This window comes from Gobio gobio (assembly GCF_949357685.1).
Source record: "Gobio gobio genome assembly, chromosome: 19".
NCBI classification, from domain to species: domain Eukaryota; kingdom Metazoa; phylum Chordata; class Actinopteri; order Cypriniformes; family Gobionidae; genus Gobio; species Gobio gobio.
Window position 1 is genome coordinate 28827937 of NC_137112.1, and position 15205 is coordinate 28843141.

At 34.9% G+C, this 15205-nt stretch overlaps 1 protein-coding gene across 1 annotated transcript in view; it reads right to left on the reverse strand.

The window, feature by feature from the left end:
• Positions 1 to 15205, reverse strand: part of prkcdb (protein kinase C, delta b) — a 32875-nt gene that overhangs the window by 2062 nt on the left and 15608 nt on the right. Inside the window, exons 2-15 of the mRNA XM_079844582.1 lie at positions 13844 to 13970; positions 13395 to 13661; positions 11243 to 11408; positions 9308 to 9339; positions 8972 to 9057; positions 7946 to 8075; positions 7714 to 7814; positions 7424 to 7511; positions 6240 to 6370; positions 5986 to 6159; positions 5162 to 5253; positions 4966 to 5028; positions 3500 to 3827; positions 3225 to 3353 (exon numbers count right to left, since the gene is read on the reverse strand). Of these exons, the coding sequence (XP_079700708.1) occupies positions 3225 to 3353; positions 3500 to 3827; positions 4966 to 5028; positions 5162 to 5253; positions 5986 to 6159; positions 6240 to 6370; positions 7424 to 7511; positions 7714 to 7814; positions 7946 to 8075; positions 8972 to 9057; positions 9308 to 9339; positions 11243 to 11408; positions 13395 to 13661; positions 13844 to 13952 (1896 nt within the window). The 5' untranslated portion in view covers positions 13953 to 13970. The remainder of the gene's footprint in view (positions 1 to 3224; positions 3354 to 3499; positions 3828 to 4965; positions 5029 to 5161; positions 5254 to 5985; positions 6160 to 6239; positions 6371 to 7423; positions 7512 to 7713; positions 7815 to 7945; positions 8076 to 8971; positions 9058 to 9307; positions 9340 to 11242; positions 11409 to 13394; positions 13662 to 13843; positions 13971 to 15205) is intronic.

Consider the following 15205-nt stretch of genomic DNA (forward strand, 5'->3'; position numbering starts at 1 on the left):
AAAAAGGTTCTGCATTACACAACTGTTCAAAAATGTCAAACTTTTTTATATTTTAATAATATATGTTAATTGTAATTTATTCCTGTGATGGTAAAGCTGTATTTTCAGCATCATTACTCCAGTGTTCGGTGTCACACGAGTCTTCAGAAATCATTCTAATATGCTGATTTGATGCTTAAGAAACAGTTTTTATTATCAACGTTGAAAACAGTTGTGCTTCAGGATTCCCTGATGAACAGAAAGTTCAAAAGAACACTATAATGTGCCGCTCAACCGTTAAGATTCCAGTGACCATGTTAAAAAATAAAGTAAGGCTCAAGGTTTATCAGATTTCCCCACATTTTACTGTTATCATTAGTTCTTTTACATATTTTTTTCCCGCCATCATGTCCACTTAGAGGCTCAGTATATTTGAATGCTGAAGACAGGAATAGTAGGAATAATACCTAATGACTGGGCGTGTCAAGTTTCTGAATAATAAATAAGCTTTGTTAATGTGGACTGTAAATGTGGCAATCTACAGTATGACATCAGTAACTTGTTAAAGTTTTCCATTTGGGCTGAGAAGGAAGTTTTGTTTTGTGAAATTTAGAGTATTTATTTTTTCCCATTGTAAATCCAACTCTTATCTCAGCAGAGGAAAATCTGATTCCTCATCACATGATATGACCCCTTTAAAAGAGATTTCCTGTTATTGTAATGTCATCATAAGAGCACAGATAAGGCAAAGGTTATTAGTTTATCATTAACTGTAGTTTTCAGTCATGAAAAATACAATGGCTTAACATTTATGACAGATATTTTACTATTTAATTTGTTCAATACATTCCATCAACATGCTGTTAAACACACATAATCACTTTGCAATGAGATTCAATCATTAAATGAATCTTGAATGTAGGTGAAACCAGCCCTCATGGCAGTGTTATTTAAGTACTATTTAAATAATAAGTATTTATTCATATTTTGAATTTGCCTTTATTTATTTTTTTTAATTTTGTTGTGTGCTTTAAATATGTCTATTTGGCTTTCTTTCCAGTTTTAGTAATTTTAGTACTTCAACTTACAACAAACTTGTTATATTTTAGTTAGTTACAATGGCCAAAAGTGATGCCCAGCCAAGGAAAATGGACATCTTTACCCTTTATTAAAATATTATAAAAATCTGTTAAATCTTTTGTAAGCATATTGCATAGAGTTAATCGCGTTTATTTGTGATAATGCAATGAAACATGCAAATTTGTGCCAACATAATTTTTGGCCAGGCTGTCATACAAGGAAATTATGAACACATGCAAAAACAAAACAGAACCAACAAAATATTAATAACTCATTATGTTGTAGTCAATTTATGCTTTTTCCTGTGAGTTAAAAAAAAAAGCATTTTGTTGCATAGCAAAATAAAACCTGTCGCTGTAGCTTAACCAAGTTTAGTGTTTTGTCCTTCCCTCATTTATATTACTTATATATATATATATATATATATATATATATATATATATATATATATATATATATATATATATATATATATATATATATATATATATATATATATATATATATATATATATATATATATATATATATATATATATATATATATATATATATATATATATATATATATATATATATACACAAATATTTTCCTCATATTTTGATGGTTTAATCGAAAATGTAGGATAATTAAAATTTTGGACACTATTGTGTATTTACTGTGTGTATATGTATATAATCATATACTCTGATCCAGTATAACATTATGACACCTTCCTAATATTGTGTTGGTCCCCCTTTTGCTGCCAAAACAGCCTTGACCCGTCGAGGCATGGACTCCACTAGACCCCTGAAGGAGTGCTGTAGTATCTGGCACCGAGATGTTAGCAGCAGATCTTTTAAGTCTTTAAGAATTTAGAGGCCAAGTCAACACCTCACAAATCAATGTTGTGCTCCTCAAACCATTCCTGAACCATTTTTGCTTTGTGGCAGGGCGCACTATCCTGCTGAAAGAGGCCACAGCCATCAGGGAATACCGTATCCATGAAAGAGTGTTCATGGTCTTCAACAATGCTTAGGTAGGTGGTACGAGTCAAAGTAGCATCCACATGGATGGCAGGACCCAAGGTTTCCCAGCAGAACATTGCTCAAAGCCTCACGCTGCCTACGTCGGCTTGCCTTCTTCCCATAGTGCATCCTGGTGCCATGTGATCCCCAGGTAAGCGATGTAGACGCACCCGGCCATCCACGTGACGTTAAAGAAAACGTGATTCCTCAGGCCAGGCCACCTTCTTCCATTGCTTTGTGGTCCAGTTCAAATGCTCACGTGCCCACTGTTGGCTTTTTCGGTGGTGGACAGGGGTCAGCATGGATACCCTGACTGGTCCACAGCTATGCAGCCCCATGCGCAACAAACTGCGATGCACTGTGTATTCTGACACCTTTCTATCAGAACCAGCATTAACTTCTTGAGCAATTTGAGCTACAGTAGCTCGTCTGTTTGTTCGGACCACACGGGCCAGCCTTCGCTCCCCACGTGCATCAATGAGTCTTGGCTGCCCCTGACCATTTTGCTGGTTCACCACTGTTCCTTCCTTGGACCGCTTTTGGTAGATACTGACCACTGCAGACTGGGAACATCCCACAAGAGCTGCAGTTTTGGAGATGCTCTGACGCAGTCGTCTAGCCATCAAAATTTGGCCCTTGTCAAACTCACTTAAATCCTTACGCTTGCCCATTTTTCCTCTTCTAACACTTCAAATTTGAGGACAAAATGTTCACTTGCTGCCTAATATATCCCACCCGCTAACAGGTGCCGTGATAAAGAGATAATCAGTGTTATTCACTTCATCTGTGCCTATATATGCCTGAACGGTGTGTGTGTATATATATATATATATATATATATATATATATATATATATATATATATATATATATATATATATATATATATATATATATATATATATATATATATATATATATATATATATATATATATATATATATATATATATATATATATATATATATATCTTTTTTTTTTTTATAAAGAAAACGATTTTTATAGTTTTCATTTAAGTTATCAATAACAACACTGGCTTATAGAAATGAATAATCTATAACCTGGCTGATCTGTCAGAGTTGTGTCACATTTTGAGGGGCAAATAGTTTCACAAGCTTTTGTTGAAATCAAATAAGTAAAATCTTTAAAATCTTACCACTTTTGGCTTGAATGGTGGAGACACATCTCGTTTCTCCAGTGCAGGCCAGTTTATTGTCTTGAAGAAGGCATGTCCACGGATATTCCCCACAACACCAAGCCGTCTGGTTGGGTCTCGCTCAAATAACTGTGAAAATGTAAAAGGCACAAATAAAAATTTTGAGAACATGAACTTTCTCCAAGGGTGGCAGGCCAGTACAAGTAAGTAAATGATTCTAAAAAAGCATCAATACTGACAGCGTTCATTAAGATACATCAGGGGGTCAGACTCACTTTCTCCAGCAGGTCTTTGGCCTCCTTGGTAATCCATCGTGGGTAGTGAGGTACATCCATGCGAATCGACTCAAACAGCTCGTCCTCATCATCACCTTGGAACGGCGACTGGCCAATCAGCATCTCGTAGAGCAGCACGCCGAATGACCACCAGTCCACAGAGAAACTGTATTTCTGTCCAAGCAGGATCTCAGGAGCAATATAATCTGGTGTGCCACAGAACGTGGTAGCTCTGTTTTCTCCAAGCATGTTCTCTTTGCACATCCCAAAGTCTGCAATCTTAATATGTCCATCCTTGTCCAGCATCACATTGTCCAACTTTAAATCTCTGATTAGGTAGAAAAAAAGACATGAAGTCAATTTGAGCGTTTTAAGTTATATGGTTTAAAAGTTTGAGGTCGGTATTTTTGAAAGAAGACTCTTATGCTCACCAAGGCTGCATTTATTTGATTAAAATAACAGTAACAGTAATATTGTAAAATAATATTACAATTTAAAATGACTAAAATACATTTTAAAATGTCATTTATTCCAGTGATGGCAAATCTGAATTTTCAGATTTATTCCTTCAGATGTCACATGATCCTTCAGAAATCATAACAATATGGTGATTTCACAGCTGTGGTGAATAATGTTTTTGTGGAAACCATGATACATTTTTGCAGGATTCTATGATGAATAAATTTATTTGAAATAGAAATCTTTTGTAAGATTATAAATGTTTTTACTGTCACTTTTGATTAATTTAATGCATCATTGTTGAATAAAAGTATTACTTTCTTAAAATAAAATCTTCCTGAACTTACTGAATATATGAATATATAAAACAATAACAACATATAAAATGTATCATATATAATATAAATGTTGTTTCATAGACAAAAAAAAAATAAATTATAAGAATTTCTTCAATATGAGTGTAAGGGCCAGATTTACTAACAGCTTGCACCAGCGCAAACCCTCTTTTGGCATTTAAAAACTTCTGTCAGGATTTACTAAAGACATGCAGTGAAAAAATTGCGCTGAAAAGGCGTGGACAGAGTTATTTTTGTGGCTGACCATATTGCATATGCATTTGTAGGAGTTTCCCTTTCAGATGGAAAACTTTTGGAGGAGAGTATTTAAATAAATCACGCAAGGTCATTTACTAAGGCTTGCGCTATTCAATGTACTGATATTTGCGCCATTATTTAACACCCAAAAAAGCATTTCTTAGACCAGAAGCTAATTTGCGCTGCTCTTGGTTGATTGCATTGGTCATTATGATCCGGCTGTGTTCTTTAATTTGTGCTTCATCAGTAGATCACTTTCCACTCCCATCATCGCTTTTTTGGAATTTCGCTCTCACGCTAATTCGCCTTGTTTAATAAATCTGGCCCTAAATATACAATAGCAGATTTATCAATTTTGGGTGCATCTCTCTGAGAGAACCCACAGTCATCAGACCACAGGAACATTCATCTCACCTGTATATAATGCCCTTAGAGTGGAGGTACTGTAGTCCACAGATGATTTCAGCAGAATAGAACCTGTGACAGGAAACAGGTTTGACCAAAACAACAACAAAATTATAAAAAAAAAACAATATAAAAATAATTTATTGATTATGGAAAATAAATAATACAGTAAATGTATAACTGTTGTTTAACGCATGTTACTCACGTGGCTCTGTACAAATCAAAACGCCCCTTATCCTGAATGTGGAACATCAGATCTCCTCCATTCAGATACTCCATCACAAAGAATAAGTGCTCCTATTGATAAACACACATCATTATTGAGAGACAGTGGATTGTGACAATATATTGACCTGATTCTAAATCAAATGATCTTGGTTAGATATATTGTGCCTGACATGTATGCATCTGCTCAAGGCTATACCATCATGATACAAGCTCTCAAATAGGACATTATTAACAAAATTCAAGTGTTTACAACATTCCATGCTATTGTCATTATGTTTAACATCAAACCCAGTGTCCCTCACACATTCCAAGCAGGCTGACATGTTGATAGTCACGGACACATAGCAAATGTAACAGGGCGAACAAGTTCTTCAGCATACATTACAGTAATGATAAAGCATTGTTCTTGTATTGCTTTACTGTAACATTTGATTTGACAGACATGTCATTTGACAGAAATAGATTTCACTTTGTAGGATCACATTCCATATTCCCCAGCACATCTCATTCATTTGAACTTTTAGCACTTGTAAAGTAAAATAAAAAATATTAGACATAATACAGTCTTCTAGATAATCATGCCATTGAAAAGTTCAGGGTTGGTAAGGTTTGTTTAAATTTTTTGACAGAAAGCCCCTTATGCTCATCAAGGCTGCATTTATTTGATGAACAATACAGTAAAAACAGTAATATTGTGAAATATTTATACAAATTAAAATAATTGTTTTCTATTTTAATACGTTTTAGATAATTTTTGAATGATTTTGTACATGTAACGTTATTATTTGGAAGAACACTCACCTTCGACTGAAAGGTGCAGTAGAGGTGTGTAAGAAAAGGGTTTTCCCAGGCTAATGCCAACACTCTTTTTTCCACCATTGTGCACTCCACATCATCGTCCATAAGCACAACATCCTTCTTCAGGGCTTTCACAGCAAAATATTCCCCCTTTCCTTTGAGCTCAGCCAGCATCACCTAACAGGACATGGGAACTGTTTAAAGTCTAGACTTCGTAATAATTCAATGCGGAAATCTGTACACTGTGTGTTCCTTACCTTTCCAAAGCTGCCTTTGCCCAGTACCTTATGGAACACAAAGTTGCTCATGGAGACGCGGGATGGGATGTTGGATGTAGGAGGGGCAGGGGTCGTTTCATCCCATAGTTTTCCATACTGAGAGGTCTCCGCTAACACATATAAACACAAATGTCCACACATTAATAAACACAAGACAGGGTTATAAAACTAAAACAAAAACCATAAAAAACATTTCCCTTGTTTGAAAAAAACATTAACTGAAAATGTTTTTCTTATTTATTATTTTTATTTAGTTTAACATATAGTACTAGAATAACTCAAAGTAAAATATAAATAGAAATGTAGAAAAATTATAGACATTTTATAGTATTGTATTTACTTTTCTTATGCGTTTATGTTTTCCTGGGGACAAATATGTTGGTAACACTTTACAATAAGGTTGTATTAGTTAACATGAACTAACCATGATTAGTATCATGACTCCTCTGTTCAGCATTAGTTAATCTTTGTTAACGTTAGTTAATAAAAAATCCAGCTGTTCATGGTTTGTTCATGTTAGTTCACAGTGCATTACCTAATGTTAACAAGATTTTAATAATGCATTAGTAAATGTTGAAATTAACATTAACAAAGATAAATAAATGCTTTATAAGTGCAGTTCATTATTAGTTCATGTTAACTAATGTAGTTAACTAATGTTAGCTAATGAACCTTATTGTAAAGTGTTACCAATATGTTTTATGCGTTTTATTATGTGATAAGTGGATGTATAGTAATTTGCCAGTGTCAAAGATGAATTTCTGTCCAGGAAAATTGAACAGACAATAAAGATAAACAAACAAACAAACACAACCAGATTACTACAACTTAACCAACTAAAATGAAAACTAATTCAAACTATGACTAAAAACTTTAAAAGTATCTCAATGATACTATAACACAGAAACAATATAATTTTCATTGGATTTTCATGTTTTTCTTAAGATTCTGCAGCCACAGAAAGTGAATTTGAGAAGAAGTGACTTCACATCCACTAAAAAGTCAGTGCAAAAAACTGACTAAAACTTTATTTGCAGATTTCACAGTTAGATATTTTTTAAATAAATTAAATATATAGAAAAATTAAAGCTAGGCTATTATAAATATATCAAAGCTAAAGGAAGCAATAATGCAGCAGGGAATATGCAGTAATGGAAACTCACCACTAGGGTCCCCTGGCATGTTTTTCTCTATGGCTTGATAGATTCCAATTTCCGACAGAGTGGGATCTGGACGCTTTGTGGAAGATTTCTAAACACAATAAATGAAAATAGCAAGCATGTCAGATTTTGTCTGCTTTATTTCTGGGGGTTTATTACATACTAATAATACAGAGAATATGACTCTGACTCAGTATGTCCACACATGAAAATACATCACAACCCCAAAAATAATCCTTTAGGTTTCTAAAATGCATTGAAAACGAGCCAGGGCAAATGGTTGAATCACTTACCAGGCTAACTTGAGTCAAAGCCTCAGCCAGGAGCTTCTGGTTGATTCCGCAGAGGTTGGCAACCTTGGTCTGGCATTTATGATGGATGTTCATACTACATTCTGAACAGAGAGAGTTAGTTGCATTAGATATTAAAACAGAGAAGGAGACGAAGAAGGGAAAAAAAGACATTGCGAAAGAAACGGGGAAAACAGGTGAGAGATAAACATCAATAAAATAACATCTTCCTTACCTTCACACTTGAGGCCTTGTTTGACCATTCCCCACAGCAGACTCCCACAGTGGTCGCAGAAGGTCGGGCTCATGTAGTTATGGGTCTTGAAGCGATGTGGCATGTCAATCTTAAAGCGCTCCTTCTGAAACTGCAGACGTACCAAGAAACCATCAGCACCAGACTGAAAATGCCTCATAATGGCCCTTCACAGCCTCATGGACCCCAGAACTGCTCACTGGGACTACTGTAATCAGAGACTCCGGGCCAAAGTATTGCTAAAAAAAAACTTGTTGGTCTCCATGCCAAGATGTTAAGCATGAGCGATTGGTTATAAGAAGGCAAACTGGATTGTGTATGAGTTTAGTGACCCTGACACAAAATGTATTTGCACTGTGGCTCCACTGATTTTTATAATGTCATGAGCGTCAATTGATTACTCATAGATTCTGATCCCTGCTCTGTTCATTATTGGTATTAGAAACAGAAGGACCACCCTTTTGGAACTGCAAGTTAATTTTTTTTTTCCCCAAGTCCTTAAAATTTGACCATAAGTCCCAAAACAGTTAAGCAGGCATCAGAGAGATACATAGTTTACAGTGCAAAGCCATAAAATAATCATATTTTATAAATTTTATTTACAAAACAAATAATATCATAAAAGAATCATTATTGATGTACAAAGCGACATATTATACTTTCTATATACAGCATGTAGAATCATTCATCATATATATAAATAATTATTTAATTGTAATTTTATTTATGATTTAAATATTTTTGAAATGTGTTTTTTGCAGCTCATCAAGGATGCATTTATTTGAAGAAAAAAAAAATACAGTAAAAAAGTACTATTATACTAATAGAAATGTTTTGAAACATAACTGTTTTAAATGTGTCCTTGGTGAATAGTAGTATTAATTTCTTAAATAAAAAAATTATAGAAATGATTAGCGGACCAAGGGGCCCAATTGGTCATGGACCCCTTGTTGAAGAGCCTTGATCATGTGTGATTGTATGTCAGAGATTCAGGACTCTAATGCTTACCACTGTATCTCGACTGTTGGCTGCTGTTCCTGTGCATCTTCCAATGATCTTATCAATGCACTTCTTGTGAATGGCCGCATTGCATTCTAAGAAAGAGCAAGGGTTTATTAATTTAATGGTACAAAATATCTTATTAAAAACGGATTTCAATAGAGCCCATTATGTTAATTCCACATAGGAGGATGATTTATGTGCCACACAGAAAAAAAAACAGGTCAAGATGCAACATTATATGACTAATTTTGTTGTTCAAGGAACAAATGTGTGTTCTTACTAAGAAACAGATGGGAGTGTCTACAATAGATTAAAAAAAAAAAAAGCTGTGAAGATACTTACGCCTACATTTATAGCCCTGCTTGTTGAGACCCCTAGAATGCAAAAATCAAAAAATCACATTTGGATTATTGATATTTCTACACAGCAGGTGATAATAGACTGTAGTACACAAATGGTATAAATTTGAAACTCTTATTAGGGAGACTTTGGAGAATTGACTCTCTCCAAAACAAATACATTTATATACGCAGTGTGAACAAAGCACTAAAGCAATCTGTCTCATGCTGCACAGGAAGGAGACAGCCCGAGGGACTCTGCCTCTGCTGAGGCGGCTGAAATATCAGAGGAAAGTCCAAGTGCGCTTGCGCACACAAACACAGATGCTATCTAATACTATGACTTACAAACACACACATCAAGATTATTGCTGCCAGGTGCTTCTGATTAATTACAGATATTACTTTCTTATGCCTACATAAGATACGTTTATGAATCATTTCAGATTTCTAATAGTGATTGTTTAATTCTTTAATGTTAGTCATGCAGTGACTGGATATTTATGATGCTTTTTTTTCTTTTCAAAGGGACATCTCGCTGGATCCCATCTACCTGGACTAACCTGTTAATAGTACGCCAATTAGAGGACTATGCGTCACCTTGACTGAGAAGTACAGAGACATGCTTAAGGGCACATCAGTGCTGCATTGTAATCTCAGTAATTCTCTAGTTTCTTGGTCATTCCAATTTGGCATTGAACCTGCAAGCTTTGCTTTCGCTGCCTAGATCACGAACCACTATCCATTAACAAGCACTGCTGTTGCTAATACTTGGGACCAGGAGCATTGCTAGACTCTTGAAATACCGCTGTGCCCTAGTAAAATATTACTAATAAATCCTTATAAGTAAATTGGAGATTACAGTACACCGATAGCAGATGGCACATTTGTGAATGAATCACTCTTTTGTTCTAATCGGGCAAATGGGTTTGCCAGGTCTTGTTTGCGTTTCAGTCGGATTCATTCAGATGCAGAACCTGATTTCAAGTGCAACATGTTCCTGGATCAACATCTTTGTTGATCCTGGAAGATCATTCCAATCAACCAGATTTGAGGGACAAGTTTACAGTTAATGTCAAGCTTAGGCTTACAACCAGGGTGTTAGGTGCTTCTACATCAGTGTCATTCATCCATCATTTCCCTCTGATTTAGGTACAACTAATGGGTAGGGTTAGGTTTAGGGGTAGTTATATGGTTAGGACTAAATTTTGGGACAGAAATGTTGTTCCAGGATCAACAAAATATGCTAACTCGGACAAAACAGCATGCCATTGAGATTGTTTCTGAATTGCACTGAATTGTTTCTCACACTGAAATAGTAATGGGATATTTTACAAGACAAAAAACAAAAATAGTGCAGGATGAGGTGAATATTTACCTACAATCCATAGCACCAAACAAAACTTGCAAATGTGATCTATCGCTTGTCAATGACAAAGCAGCTGAACGACTCGTAAGGCACATAAACAACTCGATATTACAGGTAACGACCATTTATATCCAAAAAAATAATAATTATAGATTTATTTTAATTATTAAAAATGGGCACGCGTTTTATGCTGATGAAAATCTACAGCTGTGCACATCAGATTCATCAATGTTTTGCATGGCGGACATTAAAATGTGAAAAAAGTAAGAGAAAAGAAAAAAAGGGACCAGTCCAGAATATCATAGTTAATATTATAAGACTTGGGCTCTTTTATTAGAAATACCCTAGAAACTACTTATAAATGCCCTAGCAACCACAAACCCTGGCATCCACCTAAAACACACTAGGATTATGGTGGCGACAAATGTATTCTTTAGTTAACTCTAGTTATTAAATATATTTTACTATTATTGTGTGTACAGGCTATTAGTTGAGGGATGATTACTGTGCAATAAAAGTACATCTGTATTACCATTTGTATTTCTTTAATTCATTTATTTATTTACTAACCACACAAACTCCCTGCAGACTGAGCAGAAGGTGGGCTGTTTGAAGAAGGTGGCTGTGAACTCGTGGTTCTTGATGAAGTGAACCTTGGCCTGTTTGATGGCTCCTCTCCTTCGGTTTATTGTAAGGATGCCATCTTCCTCTTTCCCAGTCATTGAGGACTTTGAGTCTGTGAAGCAGGTCAAAACAGGGTTGTTATTTTTTTAAATAGCACATGTATTTCTCTTTACTGAATTAAAATGTGCTTTGCTTGCAAACTAAAATGACTATGATATTTTACCAGAAAATTAAAAGTCAAACTATTCACTGCTATGTTGTTTAAAACTCATTTGCCTTTTCTTTTAAACTCATGTTGTAAACCAAAAATACAATAGATATTGTAAATTGCATCCTGCAAAATAAATAACGTCTTTCATGTTCCAAGACAACATAAAAAAATGGCATGAGGGTGATTAGATATATAATAATTATCCCCTTGAATGGGATATTTATTGATACATAACTTATAGATAAACATTAACTTCACTGGCTTTCAGATACTAAATATGTGGTGGATAATGACAATTCTGTTTATGGTGCCTTCAGCATTTTTTTTTAGATTACTATCAACTCATTTCCTGCTGAGAGTAAGAAACAAAACTCTCATGGGTTGAGATTTATGGTTTTGCCCTCTGGGCGGAGCCTAAAACCAATGAAACCAATGACACAATTATTGTTGGACTAAAAAGACAAGTATTTCCAAAATATTACTGTGAAAATATATGTCTTTACAGTACAGTAACAACCAGTTTTATATTTTGAAATATAGTATGCAAATATGCTATAATGTCAAAAAACTAAATTAGATGATAGAAAAAAACAAGAGAAGGAGGACTCAAAACAAAATACCAGCATGAAAACATGCGTAAGACAGCATGAGTAAGCAAAAACAGGACAGATACCAGCTGACAGAACTGAGCTGGTATCTGAGGGTGGTGACATAATGGAACAAATTTTGAATTTAAAGAAAGAGTGGAAAGCCAGAGTGGAACAAAGGAAAACAAAGGGAGGAGATGCTACTTATAGAGATAGTCAAAAGGTTAAATTAAAGTTTTAAAAATATTAGTTTTTGTCAATCAGGGTTGATTCAGAAAAGGATTATTTGGTTAGATAAATACAAAAAAGTTTAGGAAGAGATTTTCTTTGGTTCGAAAGCTTTAAAAAAAAAAAATTATTGATCATAAAACATTTCTGAAGTTACAAAAATGAAATAAAAAAAATAAGCAGTGCAACTGTTTTCAGCATTGATAATAATAAGAATTGTTTCAAATAAGCACATTAAAATGTTTTCTGAATTATCATGTGACAATTAAAACTGAAAGCAGTTTTAAATTGTAATAGTATTTTCACAAGATTACTGTTTTTACTATATTATTGATCAAACCAATGAAGCCTTTGTGAGCATAAGAGACTCCATCCTTCCCCATTTTGACCCAAACCTTTTTTTTTTCTTTTTTTTTTCTTAAAAATTGAGGGTTCATTAGAGTGGTCCAAGAACTAAAGACTTTTGTTGCCCTTGGACCATGAATACACAAAAAAACTGACTGCATTAGAGGAGTTTATGTGATTGTAAAAAAAAATAAAAAAATTGCTAAAACTTTCCCAAATATATATACAGTAGATAAAGTCGAGAACTGACTTAGGACCTAGTGGAACAGCTCATTTGCTCCATATAGAGCTATAAGGCCATCTAATGGCAAGAGTCAAGAAATATCATGTTATATTATTTTTTTAAAGGTCGGCAGAGACACCCAAATTGACCCAGTGTGAGATATTTTGAGCTGATTTTAGCTGGTTATTGCATGTATTGGAGTTTTAATTTAAGTTGAAAGAATGTTATGAATGTTCTTAAATTATATTATTTATTGATCAAATCTAGTAATTTAAAGGTAAATAAAATAAAAAAATAATAAAAATTGTAAAATGAAATATAAGATTTCTGGACAAAAAAAAAGTATACATTTTAGGGCTTCCGGTCATTTTGACCCACAAGGGAAGGATTTGTTACAGGATGTGAGGGAAGGATGAAGGTTAAAACCACAAAAAAATCCCCAAACATTTGAAACACCCTAACGTTGTATACCCAAACACCCTAACGTTGTATACCTTTACCCACCTAGGTCTGAATCCTCGACAAAGAACTGGACAGACATCATCACCTTCCCAGAGGGCTGCAGGTCCACCCAGAACTCTGCACGACCATTGCCTTTTTTGCAGCGCTCAGCAATGACAGAGACCCCGACCGTGGCTTCTGACAGAGCCTCCTCTGCTGTTTTCATCAGGACCACCTGTATGACACGACCCTCATAGATGTGGGCGTCAAACAGGGATTTCCACGCAGGGTACATGGTGGGCTTCCTCTGGACCAGCGTCTTCCCTCGCTCTGGGTGGACAAAGGGAGGAAGAAATGCTAATGAAATTATGATACCTTCTAAGATTCCACATTTTAGCCAAATTTTAAGGCAGCACTGCATATTGCATATCTTGAGAAGCTTAGAAGACAATCCCAAAATGTGAATTTTACCTTGAAGAAAGTATTATGTTCTGTTTGAAAGCCTCACTGACCTGTGCTGAGCGATTCCTTCATTTTGATGGCACAGAACGGTTCCTCTGTCATAGGAGGAAGGTCTCCCAGGTTAAATTCATTGAAGGCAATCCGCAGGAACGGAGCCATGGTGAGAGATCACTGTGCCTGCACAAAAGAAAGAAAATTGATTAAGATCAGAGGTCACTGGAGGTTGGCAGACATTTCTCGCCCAGATAAATAGTCCCCCCCTACCCCCCATAAATAGCAGAAGCATCACTTGCTTTGACAAGAAACACAAATTAGGCAGAGAGAGAGAGACAATGATATAAGGCAGTACTTCTTAGAAGTAGAAATAGAAATGTGTGAGAAGAAACGGGAAGTGAGCTATACGGAGTGATCAGTTCATCCTTCCTGATATAGAGTGGAGAAATTATGAAATTAATTTCATTCTCAAGTGGTTATACTGATGCAATGAAAATTAAAAAAAAAAAAGTTTTAAAAAAAAGGAGCACTTTAATTGGCCTTGGATGTCAAGTCAAGTCAAGTCAACTTTATTTATATAGCGCTTTTAACAATGTAGATTGTTTCAAAGCAGCTTTACAGTGTTAAACAGGAAAATAATGCAGCATAATTTTAATCAGCTGTATAGCCATTCTGGAAACATTTCAAGTATCATACAGTGACAGTGTGGGCGTTAGATCAATAATTCGATCAGTAATTTAGTTTAAATGGTTAATTTAGTTTAAATTTTTCAACTAAACATCGAAATAAATCTAAATAATAATGTCCCCAACTGAGCACGCCAAGCCAGAGGCAACAGTGGCAAGGAAACCAAAACCCCATTAGGTGACCTAATGGAGAAAAATAAACCTTGGGAGAAACCAGGCTCAGTCGGGGTACCAGTTCTCCTCTGGCCAATTAACAAACAGCGTATTATTATTATTATTCTGGCAGCTTTACAGCTCGGAGGTCATAATAGATCAGAATATTCGAGGGACCGGGGGCAACATGCTGGAGACGGGTTTATTGAGGATGATGTTGAATAAATAATTATTAAAGTGCAATATTCGAATGATCGGAGACAACACGCTGGAGACGGGTTTATTGAGGATGACATATCGATTTAAGTATTATTTAATTGTAATATTCGAACAATCTGAGTCAACACGCCGGAGACGGGTTTGATGTTTGCATTTTAGTCCAAAAACAATATAAAAATGTTGTGCAGAGAAAAATGCAAACATTCTATTTTATAAACAGTATACTATCATTCAAAGGCTTGGGGTCGATAAGACTTAATATTAATGTTTTTGAAAGAAGTGTCTTATGCTCACCAAGGTTGCATTTATGTGATCATAAATACAGTAAAAACTGTAATTTTGTGAAATATTATTACAATT